The sequence below is a fragment of the Cavia porcellus genome, unplaced genomic scaffold (genome assembly GCF_034190915.1).
Source record: "Cavia porcellus strain 051 isolate PalLab524CR breed Dunkin Hartley unplaced genomic scaffold, mCavPor4.1 scaffold_3, whole genome shotgun sequence".
In the NCBI taxonomy this organism is placed as follows: domain Eukaryota; kingdom Metazoa; phylum Chordata; class Mammalia; order Rodentia; family Caviidae; genus Cavia; species Cavia porcellus.
The window spans coordinates 22,204,325-22,221,039 of NW_026947486.1; the positions used below are offsets into that span (position 1 = coordinate 22,204,325).

Genomic DNA, 16,715 nt, shown 5'->3' on the forward strand with positions numbered 1-16,715 from the left:
CACCAAGCTATCATGGGTACAGAATACCAAGAGGAAATTCAGAAAATAATATATTTTGGCTTTAAAATACATACACGTTTGTAATTTTTTTCTTCCAATGAATCTATTTACCATTTTGTCTCTCCTGCTAATATCAAAATGGGTTTAATATTAGCACAAAACAGTGGAGGTAAACAACCAAGAGTGTAACTATTTGGAGTTATCATAGCAGGCTTCGAGGTAGAGAGCAGTTCACGATTATATAACTGACTTTCCCGACTGTACTCATCATGCTAATTGTAAGGGAAATGGCATAATAAATGTTAAAAAGCCTGTGTGTGGTGGTGATAAACAGTGAGGAGAAATTTCACCAGAGATTTTCTCCCCAAATATCATCTCTTCCTGGACTTTCCCTAGTCCTTCTTACCTTGCCTGAGATCTTTAGCTGTGATTTGCCTTTCCCATCTTCAGCATGAAAAACCCTTCCCTTTTAACTGATCTGTCCTTTCTGTTTTTAAAATAATTCAGTGTCTGATAGCCTGAAAAAATCTTCACCTAAACTGATGGCTCTCAAACTTTGTGTATATCAGAATTTCCAGGGCAGAGGGTTTTAAAAAAAACCAAATAATTCCCGCCCTCATATCTCAACTTTTTCATTCAGTATATCTGATTGGGACTTTATAATTTTCATTCTTAACAGTTCTTGGGTGATAAGGCTGCTAAGTCTGGGGTGACATTTTGATAGCCACTAAAGAAACCCATTTCTCTGTTTCTTTTCCTTAGCCAACTTCTTTTTCAACATTTTTAATGACTAAATATCTTTTCAAAAATTTTTTTGTCTTTTTGAAATAGGGTCTCACTATGCAGTTCAGGCTAGCCTTGGGCTCACTTTGTAGCCCAGGCTGGTCTTGAACATACAATGATCCACCTGCCTCAGCCTCCCAAGTGCTGGGATTACAGGAATGTGCCACCATTCTCAGTTTACATATCTTTTTTAAACATTCGTTTTGAACATTAAAATAAATGCACAGTAATAATCATGGTATTACAATTAGTAGAAATAAAATGATCTCTCCTACATTACTGGTTGAAATGTAAATAGTACTGTTACTTTGCAAAAAGGCAGTTCCTTAAAACGTTAAAAGTTACCATATGGCCCAGAAATTCTACTCCTAAGGATATACCAAAAATATCAGAAAATGTATTTATATAAAAACTTGTACATGAGTTTTCATAATAGTAATGTTCACTATAGTCAAAAAGCAAAGCCAACTCAAACATCTATTAATGGATGAATTGATAAACAGAATGTGGAATAACAATATAATGAAATATTATTATGCATTGAAAAGGAATGAACCATTGAAACATGCTACTACATGGATGAACTTTTAAAACATCATGCTAAGTGACATAAAAGCACACATTTCATATGATTCCATTAAATATAAAGTCCACAGAAAAGGCAATTCTATGAAGACAGAAAGTAGATGGGGATTGAGAGTGAGAATAGTGAGTGATTGGCAATGGTCATGAGGAATATTTTAGGGTGACAGAAATATACTAAAACTGGATTGTGATAATGACTGAACATCACTATAAATTTACTAAATGTTTTCAAAATGTAAACTTAAAATGGGAATTTATGATATGTAAGACTGGTTGCATTTCTTCTTTAATGGTTACACTTTTTTAATGGCTTTTCAATGGTTTACTTTCATATCCATCAGTTTACTAAATCCACTTCAATTGAATGTGATTTCAAACTGCCAAAGCTATTTTTACTCATCTTTTTATTTTCCATGGTGGGGGTCTATTCACAGATTTCTCCTTCTATCCCATTAGCAGCTTGACCCTTCAGTTTCCATTGTTAGTTCTTTTCCTCATCCTACCCCTTTCCCAAGTGTTTAGAAAACGTCCTCCAGAAGGCCCTACTTGTATATGTGACTAACTTCAAATATGACACATACACATTTTAATATTTTCTCCACAAAAGTAGCTTTCTTTCCCAACTGCCTCATTCATGTCAGTATCTTTCTCAAAGTCTTTAAGATTCAGAGTTATTTTCTGTTTTTCCTCAAAGCTTTAATTATCAAGGTTTCTGTACTTATTTCTCAAAATGTGTCATGCATCTGTGATCAAATAATCTCAACAGACAATACACATGACAAGCAATACAGATATTAAACAAACACAGGAAAAACATTCACATTGGTGTGATCAAAGGACCTGATTTAACAATAGGTACCATTTACACCAATTGCATTTGGAAAAGGAAATTTTCAATAATGGCAAAATTTTAAGAAGACTGGTATCCTCATTTATTTCTAAGCGCAGTGTAAAATGCCTTCTGGGGAAAGCAGTTTGGTGAAAGCTCTGAAAACTGTAAGAATGTTCACATTCTTTGAACTAGTAACCCAAATCCAGACAGTTATTTTTAATAAGATAATTCAAACCTTGTGTCTGACAAAAAGGTTTATCTATAGCTATTGCTGTAGGCCCACTTTGTAATAACAAGGAATTGAAGACAACCTAATCATTCAAAAAATTTGGAATGATTAAAAAATTAAAGCATATTAAATTGGTGAAATATTATACATCCATTAAAACTGTAACTGCTGAGGAAGCCTAAACAGCAGCATGAAAATTGTCTACCACATAGTGCTTAGTGGGAGAGGGGAATCAGGACACACAAAACACATCTACATAGTTATTATAATCATGCAAAAATAATTTGTGCACCTGTAGATAAAACAAATAGAGAAATGAAAATAATTTCCATGACAAAACATTTTCCTCCCAAAATATCTCGTGTATTTATCTATCTCTTCTACTCCCTTTGTATTCTTCCTCTACCTCCCCAATCCAGATCACACTATTTCATGCCTGGTTAATGCCTATACTGGTCTCTGTTCAAACTTTGCAGTGTGCAAATTGTGCCAAGTTACCTAAAGTACCATGTTTATCAAGATACTTAATTGATTAGTATTTTTGTAAAATTTTAATTCATTTTATACTAATATGTAATCATGTAAAAGTTTATACATATTCATGGGGTTCCATGTAACGTCAATACAGGTATATATTATATAATGTTAAAATCAAGTTAACATATCCATCTCTTCAAGTATTTATCATTTTTATTGTAAAAATTTGCAAAATTCTTTCATTTAGCTTTCTGAAATGTACAGTTCGTTATTGTCTATAGCCATCATACTGTGCAATAATAGCCTAGAACTTCTTATCCTATCAAACTGTTGCTTAGTACCCATTGGTGATTGGTAATCTTTAGCTATTCCCATGTTTGTAACCCTAGCTAGTTTTCAAGGTCTACTTATTTTAGCTCAAAGCTAATCATCTTTATCTACCGTTGCTGCTTTTTGTACTCCTGTTCCTCCTCAGCACCACAGTTAATATTTATTGCTGGTTTATGATGTCAGATTTTGTTTTCAAGAAATAACATATAATAATTTCTTTAGTCCTCGCAATTTACGCCACGTTGCTAATAAGGAAAGAGAGAGAGAGATGAAAAGGGGATGGAGAGAGGGTGGGAAGGAGGAGAAGGAGAAAAGGAAGCACTTGTCAAGCCCATAATGACTAGTGAATAGAAGAATCTGGACTTGAAATATAGGATTAACTCCACAGTTCTAGAATTTAACCAATATGGTGGACACCTCCAAAATTCACTGGTGTTTCCTCTCTAGACCTTCCCTTCTGTAACTTCCAACATTCAGTTTTCTTACCTTCCAACGAATTTACATAAAAGGCAAGAATACTTGTCATTTATTGATCCTTTGCCAAGTTCCAGGTACTTGTTTAATCTCTATATTTGACAGGATATTATATCTTGTAATCTATGTAAGCAAAAGCTGTGTTCAAATATGGGCTTATCTCTACTACCTATGAGACCTTCAGTAGATTACTTAGCCTCTCTGAAGTTCAGATTCCCGTAGTGATCCCAGTTGCATCAGCGTCACCCTGGAAGCTCACCAGAAACACTGGTTTTGAACTCCACTATATACCTACTGAATCAGACTCTCTGACAGTGGAGCCTAACTCTCCAGGTGTTTCCATAAGTTCTCCAGGTGTTTCTGTTGTGCACTTGATTCTGAGACCTACTGCCCTAGTATAATAATGGCAGAATTGGTGGGAAGACAAAAAATAGCCTAATGTATGTAACAAGGCACAGGGAAAACAGGTTGTTTTGCAAGTGGCAGTGTATCACTTCTGCTACTGAACTGCGTAGGAGTTATACTTCCCTGCTTGTGGTGAGCAAGCACTATGCTTCCTTCTACTCTTTTGCTAATACGTCCCATCTGGTATAGAAAAAGCTAGCATATATGTCAGATTTTCAATAAAGTCTTCCTTCACTGACCAGTCTATCACATAACCATTTTGGAGGACGTAGTAGAGTATAGTGTCTCTGAAGCTAGACTTCCTAGGTCTAGTTCGTATTAGCTGTGGAATTTTAGATAAATAAATGCACATATGTATGCCACAGTCTCCTTGTCAAAGGGACAAAAATAGCACCAACCCCATAAGTCACAGTGATAAGTCACTGTATATAAAATGTTTTGGATGGTGCCGAGTACAGAAACAACTAACCTCACAAAATGTTAGTTAGCATTATTGTTTTTATGTCTTTTCACCCATTCAGTGGTGAATAGGTTCTGTTTCTTCCTTTGGCAAGCAAATGGTAAGTATCTCTTGAGCAATTTCTCTGTGTTAGGCACAGAGAATAAGGTTGTGTTCAATATATTGTCTCCTCTCTAGGAGTCCTGGTCTAATGTAGGAAATTCACAGGGCTTGTTAGGACTGGAGTGATTTCCCCAAGGATATAAAACAAGTCAGTCCAGGGCTGGGGAATACAGGCTCTTCATAAAATTCCTACCCAAACCGTAAACTTCTGAGACATGAGGCTGAAGGATCAGCATGAAGGGCTTTCTTACAACTTCTAATTGAAACAGATAGAAGGGGAAAATTATGAATTTTGAAGCCACACAGACCTATGTTCAAAACGTATTTCTATCACTTGCAAGCTGTGTGATCTCAGCTAGATTATATAACCTCTCTGGATTTTATCTATGAAATGGACATTAAAATGAATTGTTGTGAAGAATAAATGAGATTTCCAGGATAGAAAGATCTAGCTCCAGTCTATTACTAGCACTTAGTAGATGATTCATGAATATGGGTTTCCACCTCTTTCTCATTAGCATGGAAAAAGAAGTCTCCCATATTTAGGAGTCAGAAAAAAGTGAGAAACATTCCTGGCTATGCTGTAAAATCAAAAAGGATAATGTAGACACCCTTAAAAGAACCCTGCTCTCTTCAAGATTCAGAAGATTCAGACTCTAGTCCTTTCTCCATGTCTTCACAATGGAGAAGAGAGGCACAATTGGGTGCCTTCTTCCTTGTCCCTTTATTTATTCTGGAGATTGCATGAAGAACCAATACAATGTAGGGGCCTCTTTTATCATTTGGGCTGCAAAAAGCTGATTTAAGGATTCTCAGTCAGTCCACACAAGTAGGTCTACCCAGGCTGACAGAGCAACCCAATGAAAGAAACTCTCTGTGCCTCATAGTCACCTAGGGCAGTCACTTACCACACCTGATCTCTAGAGAGCACAATTGCCATTGCCATGATCTCCATGTTACAAGGATATACTCTGCATCCTGCAAGGATTTTCCTTAAGGGCTATGTCCAAGAAATGCTTTACTGTATTCCAAGTCATATATGACATTTATTTAAAAAAAAAAACCCTCTGTCTCCAGGAGTTGTCATTGTCTGTCCCCAGACCTTTTTTTGCAGTAGTACACTGGGAATTAAAATCAAGTCCTTCATACTGGGATAAATCTCCAGCCTTTTATTTATTAATTTTTTTACATTTAAGACAGGGTCTCACCATGTCACTAAGTTCCCAGGTAGTACTCAAACTTGTGATTTTCTCTTCTCATCCTCCTAGAATGGTGAGACTGTTTCCGGATTTCCAATAAGAATACTTGAGTCCCTCAACAAACTGCATTAAAGGGAAGGTGGCAGAAGCCAGTAACCAGTTATCCCTAGCAACTCAGGTAAAGGCACAGCAGCAGTTGGTGAGTACTTCTTCCTTTCTACAAGCTGCATCTTCCCCATGACCACTGGAAAGGGAGGCACAGCTTATGCTTTTCCATTTCTTTTTCAGCAGAGTCTGGTCCAATATGACCTTTGACCAGTACAGTGATGACTGAGGTATCTATGCTGATGTATATAAAGTGTCCAACACAATACTGGCTAATTAGGGTACATCTCAAAATATTGCAGCAATCGGTTTGGTCTATACCCAACTGTCTAGGATGCAGGCTGGATTATATCTGTGGCAAAAAGTCCTTGGTATGGATACCAGACCAGTTTCCTCAAAGGAAATTAAATTAAAGACCTTAGTAATTTTATGGAAGCCTCAGAGGCACCAATTTACCCCAGCTTCCTGAGCTATCACTTACCTCCCCAACTGGCCAGTCTTCTTGTTTCCGATAATTGGTTTCCATTTGTCCTCAGGAAATTCCTGCAAAGCAAAGTTCTAATAAGTTAGGGAGCTCTGAACAACCAGGTATCCAGATGGTTTCAAATAAACAAAGCAGTCCGGAACCTATCTCTGACTAGCCATCCAGTTGGTACAATCTACTCCTCTGGGCAGGCTACAGAAATGTGCACCTGGAAGACTGCCTTTTTGCCAAGAGGCCTGATGAGCTACTTCAGGCATGCAGTGATCCAGAGACTGGACACAGGTGGTCTGAAGAAGTTGTATTTCCTACATTTTCTGTTTCCCTTTTAAATTATACTCAAAACCAATTTAACGTGTTTGCTATGTGCTCTGGCTTTTGCCTGCATTGAGGGTCAAAGGAAGGAGGTCTTTTTGTTTGTTCTAGTGGATGAACCTTCTCACTCCTTCTACCTCTGTCAATACAAAAAGCATCTTCATGGAAGCTCTGGCCTTGGGTGTGTGTGTGTAAGGGTGTCACAGTCAAAGTCTCCTGCTGCAGAAACCCTCTCCCAGGTAGGTGAAGGGAGAGGGAGAGTAGATCTGCCAGCACAGCCTGCCCCACAGTGGCTCTTTCTCTCTCCACATCTATTGGCAGGGGATGATGTGGGCTCTTTTTTGAGGAATACAAATACCAGATGCCATGATATCCATACCACATGAGCAGATTTTCTACTCTGGACATTTTTTTTCCTTAAGAGCTATGCCCAGCCACCACTTTTTCCATCCAGGCCATGCCATGTGTTCCATTTATAAAAATGTTCTCAGCTTCCTGTTCTAGCTCTAAAATGAATGAAAAATTTCCTCTCAGATTCTTCTTGATTTTCCACCCATCACTATCTATCCAGAGACTCAGAACTTAGCCCAAAAAGAATGCAGTTTTTCCTAAACCTGATTGATCTTCCAAACTCTGTTTCTCCAGTGTTGTTATCATTAGTCCCATTCAAGATTTTAATACCTTTACCTCAATAGCACCTTTTGGGGAGCACTGGTGAAGGAGAATCAACACAGATCTTTGGTGTCAGTCATACCAGGTAAGATATTTACTAGTTGTTTCCTATTGTCATTATTATTTTACATATTTTGTAGCATGGTAGTAAAGGATTAAATCCAGAGCCTTTTCATTGAGTTACATCCCCAGCCACTTAAACATTTTAAATTTGTTGGTACATTTTTGCAGTACATAATAGTTGGTACATATACGCAGCACATCTTAATTCATTTTATTTATACTCATTCCCCCTTCCATCATTTGATCCCCTTCCTATTTGCAAAAGATCAATCTTCCTACTTCAATTATCTATCTCATATTTTGTTTTTTACTTATATTTTGGAGACAAGGTCTCACTAAGTTATTAAGCTGTCAAGTCTAAACTCAAACTTGTATTCTTACCGCTACAGTCTCTCAGAGTGCTATTATTATGGGCATGTGCCAGCACACCTGTGATACGGCATTTGTTATTTGAGAGCTCAGTCACTTCCTTGGACCTCAGTTTCAATCTAGCAAATAAGGATTATGCTATTTACTCTTGTGGGTTCCCAGGAGGGAGGATCAAATCAGATGTGCAGAGAGAAATTCTTGCACAGTGCTTACGGGAGAGAAGGTTCTGGATGTCAGTAGCCATGGAAAAGGTGAAGTTTATTTCCAGGCTGTAGCTTTCATAGGACCAAAGTATCCTCCTACATGTACCTGAGACATCAGAATAGCTTTAGCCACTTGAATTTCAGATTCTGTCTTGATGCCCTTGTGAGATGTCTTTGCCCACAAAGACACCATGACTTGTTTAGTTACAATGGGAACCAGGATTTCCTGCCCATGGCCTGTCTAGCCCTGTGGAAGTGTTGAAAAAATAGCAGTGGCCAAACTAAACAATGTCCTTTACTCATTGCTAAACTGCTTTCCATATTTCCAGTTTCAGTTTACTTTTTCCCCTGAGACACTCAGGTTCCTGTAAACTGCCTGTGTCCTTGAACTGAAGAAGCCATTACCTCCATGGCTGGTGATCAGTGGGGGTTATGGGGGAACTTGCTACCCCAATGGAAGTGATATTACTAGAAGGCATCCTGCCACACCGGAGATTGTCTGGACTTTGTTAGCAGCTGATGGAGAGGCAGTAGAGCAAACTAAGGTGTTTGGCCTCTATACCTAGAGGGTAAAGCTTTAAATCTCACACTTGTCCTTCACTAGATGTACAGATTCAGTTTCTCTTTACTGTCATTCCCCAGCTAGATAGCAGCAAATATGAGATAATAAGAGTCCCTGTTTCTTTTTCTTTTTTGTCTTTTTCCTTTGTATCGGTACCAGGGATCGAACTCACGACTGCCTGCTTGCAAGGCAGGCGCTTATGCCGCTGAGCTAAATCTCCAGCCCCGAGTCCCTGTTTCTTGACTGCTTGAGAATTCAATGAGTTTATGCATCTGATGCCCTTAGAATATACTAGTGATATTAGTGCACATCCAAATGTCAGTTACTGCTGTGGTATCCAAATACTGGCTCTGCCATTTGTAAAACGTGTGACCACTCTGAGTCTCAGTATCCTCTACTGTAAACTGAGGTTCTTATTATAATTTACCTCATACAGTGAAATAATCTATGTGTGCAAAAATAACCAGCATGAAATATAGGGGATATGAATGTGTGCTGATTGCATTTCTAACAGCATTGAAGAAGAAAATTATCTCCTCCATTTTCTTTAGCAGCAAAAGAAACAGAATATCAGCCATACTTCAGAAATCCACTGTCAGAGGTAACTTAGTCATCAGAACTCACTGCAGCTGAACTCATGACACAAGTTTCCCCCAGGTCTTGCAAGGGTGGGGTGCAGGGTACAGGTGGTGGGGTACACATGGGCATGCCTTGGTTCCTAGATAGCCATCTCAGAAGACCTGCTTAGCCAGTCTAAGAGGCATTGGGAACCCAACATGCCCCTCCCTCCAAGCACAAAGGGAAAGTTGTGGTATATGCACATGTTAACCTGCAATGCTGCTGCCAGTTGCTTCTATCTGCCATTTAGCCTCCTTCCCTTACACAGTTGCTGGACTTGGGTTGCCACCTTTGCAGTCATCATCTCCTCACATCCTCTTCCTTCTCAGTCCCCTTATTCTGTAATCCATTTGTGAGTCCTTTCAACTAAAATTTATCAAGCTGAGCCTAAATCTCCCTTTATCTTAAAATACATCTATCTTACTTATAAGATAATTATCATGTGACACTGTTTTAAAGGCCTTACACACCCATCATCCTCACAACCAGTTTATGTAGTAGGTGCTGTTGTTACCTTCATTTCTTAGATAGAAAGGGATAGGCACTATACCTTCTAGAGAAGTAATTAGAACCCAGGAAGCTTTGTTCTAGCTTCAGTGTTCTTTAACCATTCTTCTGTATTTCTTCTCTGTTTTTCAACATTGTATTTTAAAACATCCCCAAACTTTGAAGGATGTTTATATCCATATACCTACCATCTAGATTCTACAATTAACATCTTGTTACAAACTAAAAAGCCACCAAATGAAGCCACTGAATGAAGAAGAAATAAACAACCTAAATGACCCAATACCTATTATAAAAATCAAATCTGTAGTTAAAAACCTTCCAAGAGGGAAAACTCCATATTTAGGTGGATTCAATGATGAATTCTACCAGATATTTAAGGAATAATATCAAGTTATCTGTGAAAATACAAGCATGTATTTCTCAGCTCATTTCTGAAGGGCACATTATCCTAGCAGAAAAAGCAGCCAGAGATTTTACAAGAAAATTATAGACTAAAATTCTTAATGAATAGATAGAAAAATCTTTAACAAAATATTAACAAACCAAATCTAGTAACATATAAAAAGGATATGACATTGATGATCAAGTAGTATTCATCTTGGCAATGCCAGGCTGGGAATTATTTCAAACATCAATCAATATCAATCACCATGTTAACAGATTAAAGAGACAAGTTACATATCTCAATAAATACAGAAAACGAATTTGAATTTTGAAAAAATGTTAAAAATCCACTCTTACAAAACACCTTAACAGTAAAAAGATATTTATTCATCAGGTGTGGCATTACCCAACTGTAATCCCAGCTATTTAGGAGACTGATACAGGAAATTCAAGGCTAGTCTTGTTAATTTAACAAGACCTTACCTTAAAATAAAATTTAAAAAGATGGTGATGTTGTTTAGTGTTTACCCTAGCATGTGTGATGTATCCTGGGTTTAATCACAAGTATAAAGAGGAAAGGAAGGAAAGAAAATAGGAAAGCAATATGTGTGTGTGTGTGTGTGTGTGTGTGTGTGAGAGAGAGAGAGAGAGAGAGAGAGAGAGAGAGAGAGAGAGACAGAGAGACAGAGAGACAGAGAGACAGAAAGACAGAGAGTGAGAGAGATATTATAGCTAAAATCAAATGTAACACTGAATGACTACAAAACAACAATGTCTGCTCTCATCACTTTTTCTGAAGTGATGATAACCCTAGACAGTGTAATGAAACTCCCCTCTCTTCCAAGAAAGGGCACATACAGTGGAAAGGAAGACATAAAAATTCTTTCTATTGATAGAAGACATGATTGCTTATGTACATATCTTTTATAATCTACCAAAATGTTAGAACTAATCCATGCATTTGGCAAAGTTGCAGGATGCCAGGCCAATATACAAAGTTTAACAATATTTCTACATAGTAACTACAAAGAATTTTAACCAGTCATTAAAAATACCTTTATAGGGCTGGGGCTTTAGCTTAGCGGCATAAGCGCCTGCCTTGCAAGCAGGCAATCCTGAGTTCAATCCCTGGTACCGATAAAAAGGAACAAGACATAAAAATATATTTATAATAGCATCAAAATACGAAATTTTAGAGATAAGGATGCTAAAATATATGTAAGGTTTGTATGCTGAAAATTATAAATAAGCTATCAACATACTTCAAAAATATTTTAGCATATATATTAAATAGCTTTATATTCACTTACAACATATTTGTGGAAAAATTTGCTTCTCAGATATGTACAAGTATTAAGGTTGCATTTGTTGACTTTTGATAGACACACCTGTGTAACTAGAAACTTTATCAAGAGTATGCTCTCATGCCCTTTTCCAGACAATCTGTGCTGCTTGCCACTGGCAAGCACTTAACATTTTCTCCACAGGTATATAGCCTTTCAGATCTTCATATAAAAGGAATTGTAGAGTATGTACTCTTTTGCATAAAGTGCTTTTCACTTCCAAAGCTTCTTCTGGCAAATAAATTATACTGAGCAGTTTCAAACACTGTCATTTCCAAAGTGTTGACCTATGAAACAACAGTTCAATACACAAATTTATTTCTGGGTTGAGTGCTGCAGCCAAAAGGTGGCACTAGGGATGTCACTGGGAAGGGATCTGGTAGTGAGGGAACAAGGACATAGAGTGTTGTTTCAGAAGTACACTGGGGAAAGGTAGGAACTGATGTTATGTGGGTAGGTCATAATCAGGGCCTTTCAGCAGCCAGTCTAGGCCTGGGTCTCCAACAGAGAAAGGCTGGAGAGGAGGGGAACGATTTGTCTTGGAGAATTTAAAAAAAGACAATCAGATCTCTGAAAGCAAAATCGAAGGGAATATTTGCATATTTTATAGTTTCAAAGAGTTTTTAAACAGGAAATGGAAGACAGTAAGTGCTGATTCACATCACACACTGAGCTGGCATGCTGTACACAGAGCTTATTTGATCCTCATAACTGATCTGTGAATCTCCAACTTTAGAAATAAGGTAATAAGACTGCTTTTAGTATTGGCTACTTTATGAGGTAAATATTAGTTTTTCTTTTAAAATCATAAAATTTCAATTTTTGGTAGTTGAATGCTTAATGTTACTTACATACCAATTTTACAAATGGGATAGAAAACCAGTTTTGTTCACATAGCAAAGCAGAAGTTACTTGTGTGTGTGTGTGTGTGTGTGTGTGTGTGTGTGTGTGTGTGTGTGCCAGGGATTGAACTCACGATCTCGCGTTTGCCAAGCAGGCACTTAAACCGCTGAGCTAAACCCCTGACCAGAAGTTACTTTTATCTAACTTAGAGATGCACAGGTATATTGTAATTTTGGTGACTAAGTGCTTTGCCCAAGATTACTAAACCACCACCGTGTAGAGACAAAATGATAATTATTACATTTTCAAATGACTTATCTTTCTCTTCACAAGGAGAATAATGAAACTCAACTACCCCATGGATCAAGTCCTCACCTGCACCATTGGCTTCCTGGATTCCCAAGCATTGCCAGATGCCAAGCTGCTCTCCTCAAGGGTGCTGTGCTGAGGATTATGACAGCAAGCTGCACACCGCATGCACTGGTGGTGGTGGCACCTGCAGTTGTAGCAGTTGGGCATCATATTTCTTTTTAACAAGCCAGGGCAGATTTCTCCAGAACAATAAATGCAAGTATCATGGACCATGGCTCCCTGAACACTGCAGGAGTAAGAGCAGGTCCTGCGGCAATCAAAATCACTGCAGTGCAGTGGCTTACAACATAAAGAATTTTCTAGACCTTTGTTTACAAAGCATTCTGAGTAAGTGGGAGTTTCTGACTGAAGGGGTGGCATGGAATGATATGATTGATCTGTGGCATGATGTGGTTGATCTGTAGAATAATATGATTGGTCAACAGGACAGCACCTCAATTCCCTATAGCTGGCATTCATTGACTGGAAGTTTTGGTCCATAGGTTTTGGTCTCTGGGTAAATGTCTTATTACTATGAGTAGTTAAACTTGGCAAATGAGATGTGGATAAGGATTTGCTGCTCTCTTCAAAGAACTTTCTTCTGTCTGCAAAGGGCAAGAGGGTGGTTTCTTCCCCAGCTTGAGTAATAGAAGTCTTCAGTTCCTTATTGTCACATGAGTTGGAAGGGCCTTCCATGGCTAAGGCCACACGTGGGGGTAGATTATGCTCTAGAGACCATCCTCGATTACCTCCACGGATGCCATGGTAAGCAGTCCCTCTTTCAGAGTCTGAGATGGATGGGTCAGATGCTTTCCAACAGGTGTTCAGGCCCATGGAGGACTGGCCAGACCTCCGGCCAGGGTTTATTTGTTCCTCCAAGCCTGTCCTAGATTCATGGCTCTCAGGACCTTGGCTAAGGCACTCTGAAGACCTAGCCCTGAATATCATGCTTTTGTTGAAAAGCTTATCTCTGGGGCTAGGGGGACTTTTATATGAAGATAGAAGTGATGAATTAGGAGCAGGAAGTGGAGGATTTTCGGGAAGCTCTTGAGTTTCTTGCACTGGTTCCTGAGGGTCACACAGCTGTGACAAAGGACCCTTGCTCTTCTGAAGCTGGGCCTTCCGCCTCTGAATTTCATTACGCAGACTGGTAGCAAAACGTTCACTCTTCCTTCGGTTTTGGATCGAGCGGCCCCGGAGGCCTCTGCTTTGTCTACCACCCATCTGACTACACTCCTTGGGTTCACTGTCTCCTTCCCCTATCACTTCTGTGCTGTCATCTACTTTAGTGGCTGAAGGGCAGTCTTTGGTTTGTTGAAAGAGAGAGCAAGAGGCAGCAGGCTGCTGCCTGACCAAGTCACTGCCTGCTCTGCTTGTGTCCAGGAATCCTCTTTCTGGTGGGCATCCATCAGCCTCTCTATGTGGAGAACTGCTTTGGGTCTGGAATCCTGAATTCAAAGGCCTATCATCCATTGGCCTGGCCTTTCTTTCTCTGCTGAGATGATCCTGGGAACCTCCTGTAGGGGAACAGGAGCCTTTCTTCCCTCTGTGGCTGCTGTGCAAAGGGGACAGAGTCCACTGGTGTGCATCCTGTACAGCTGGGCGTTCCAACCCCGCGCTACCTCTGGGACCCAGGTGCACATGCTGTAGATGGGATACCAATAGCTGTTCAGGGGCACTATGGCGATGTCCTGTGGGTCCTGTGAGGTGTGGAGGGCTGCCAAAGGATGAAGCCTTAGTTAGCTCTGCTGGTGTCTCATCGAGGAGGCTGGGATCTCTGCTAGAAGTTTTGTCACAGGTTTTGAGAGAAGCCTCCATGAGGACCTGCTCAGAGCCCTGCTGGCTACATTCAGAAGGCTGACTGAGCTCACAGATTTGATGCTCCTTGCTTGTTACATGGTCTTGCCCACTGAGACAGCAGAACCTGTGAGGGTTCCTTGGGGATAAGACTGTGTCTAAGTTTGTTTTCTCTTTCTGTTGCAAGGAGTCTGTAGGCTCAGATGTTTTGCGCTGTTCTCCATTGAGGACCTGGGCTTTGGAGGCCTGGAGGCTATCTCGCCTCACTGGAGGTTGTGGAGGGCCCCTGACTGTCTTGGCAGGCTCTGAGTAGCTCCCCTGTGTGTGGAATGGCATCTGGGAGCTGGGAGATAGGTGGCCAGTGTTGGTGTGCTGGCTACCTCCTGAGGTCTCAGATGCATTAGCCTGGGCAGTGGGAGGCTTAGCTGGCGCTAAACCCTGCATGATGCATTCTGTAGGGGCTGCCTCCTCTGGCCTGAGGGAAAGAGCACAGTCAGAGGCATTTGAGCTAGCTGAGAAGGAGCTGTAGGCTGAGTCACGCTGGTTAGGATACATATTTTGTTCAATGGGCAAGAGGTGGCCCTCATAGGTGGCTTGGCCTGATTGCTCCAGGCTTTCCATGCTGCCAATGGAGCTGCTTTTCTCAGTGCTGCAGTGCCGGGAGAGAGGACACCACTGTGCACACACGTCACTGTAAAACAAGAAGAACACTGGTTAATCAGCCAAGCCAACAGGTCCTTTTCACACCTTGGCTAGCCCTACCATGGGAGAAGCCAAAACAATATAGAGACATCCATCCCACAGATGTGAGATCAATAAGGTGAGAAAGGTAGAAAGTATAATAGGGAAGGAGATGGATACGGGGGTACTGCCGAGACATGCTAAAATGGGGGACACATGACAAAGATTGCACGTGAGAAAATGTCATGGGAATTATGCATCACTCCCTGCCATCAACAAGTTTGGAATTGCTTCTAGGTTGTCAATGTCTGTTGGGAGTTAGCATGTGGCTCTGCTAGGACAGTCACAGAATATCAGCATTAGACAGGGGTCCTACAGGGCTGACTCAATTTCAACCAGATCATTTCATAAATCAATAGTTCTCAACCTGGCAGGTGCATCAGCATTAATACAGACGGCTTTTTATAATACAGGTCAGCAGGCCCTATACTAGGGTACTGATGGCTAACCTTTTAGAGCTTTCAGTAATTAAAAACAGCCTGCTGTGGCACGTATGTCATAGATTCACCACCACTGTCTGTAGTTTTAGGTTCAGTTGGATCCTGAATATATGCATTTCTAACAACTTCCCATGTGCTGCTGGGACCAGCTGCTGGTCCAAAGCCCCCATATTTGAGAATCATTAATGTCAACAAAGTAAAGTTTGAAAAAGGAAGTGACCTTGAAGAAGCAATTTTCTCAAAATCACTCAGCTTTAACTAGCCCACAGACAAATTGCCAATTTAGGCATTCCCCTATTCTATTCTTTTTTAGGGCCTTGAGCATGCTAGGTTAAGTGCTCTACCTTTGAGTTACACTCTAGCCTCTGCTCCATTTTTTTTCTTGATAATAGCAGTCCTATTTGCTGAAGACCTACAGTGTGCCTAGAAATTTAACTGCAAGGGAAGATCACTATTGCCACAGTACAACTAAGAACACTGAAGCTTAGATAGGTAAAGCCAACTGAGAAGTTCACTATTATACTAAAGAATCAGAGCTGGAATTCGAACCCTGGCCTGCATGGATCCAATGTTTTAGCTCTTTTCTGATATCATCTTTTAAATGGGAATAATATGAAATCAGTGTCAGACAGTTTCTGTGTTGATAAAATCAAATAATAGTGTAGAGCCCTTATCACAGCCAAGAGCCTAGCATAGGATCACTATATGGTAGTGTCTACTCTCTTGATTCTTGTTAGTACAATCAGCAAATTGTTGATTTGCTGATCAGTACAAATAGTAACTATTACAGTGGCCTTTGCCCATCCATGCTACCCACATCTCTCATGACAGAGATCAAACATGCAGGCAAATAGCAGATGCAATCTTGAATTTTAAGTACCATTTCTTACACACCTAACTAAAGTGAGCTGAGTCATGCCGGTAACTCCCTCTGACTGGAACTCTGGAGGTGTTGTTAGGGTGTTTTCCGAAAGGCCATGGTCCAGAAAGCTAAAGCTGAGCTGTGAGAGCAGCCCTTCAGACCTTTAGGTCAGCATCCTTT

At 40.0% G+C, this 16,715-nt stretch overlaps 1 protein-coding gene across 5 annotated transcripts in view; it reads right to left on the reverse strand.

The window, feature by feature from the left end:
* The window catches only part of Shroom4 (shroom family member 4), a 266,758-nt gene that overhangs the window by 25,656 nt on the left and 224,387 nt on the right, over window positions 1-16,715 (reverse strand). For all 5 annotated transcript variants that reach the window (XM_003461976.5, XM_013159041.3, XM_013159048.2 and 2 more), the window contains 2 exons: window positions 12,720-15,183; window positions 6,463-6,524 (listed from right to left, as the gene is read on the reverse strand). In XM_003461976.5, coding sequence (XP_003462024.2) covers window positions 6,463-6,524; window positions 12,720-15,183 — 2,526 coding nt within the window. The remainder of the gene's footprint in view (window positions 1-6,462; window positions 6,525-12,719; window positions 15,184-16,715) is intronic.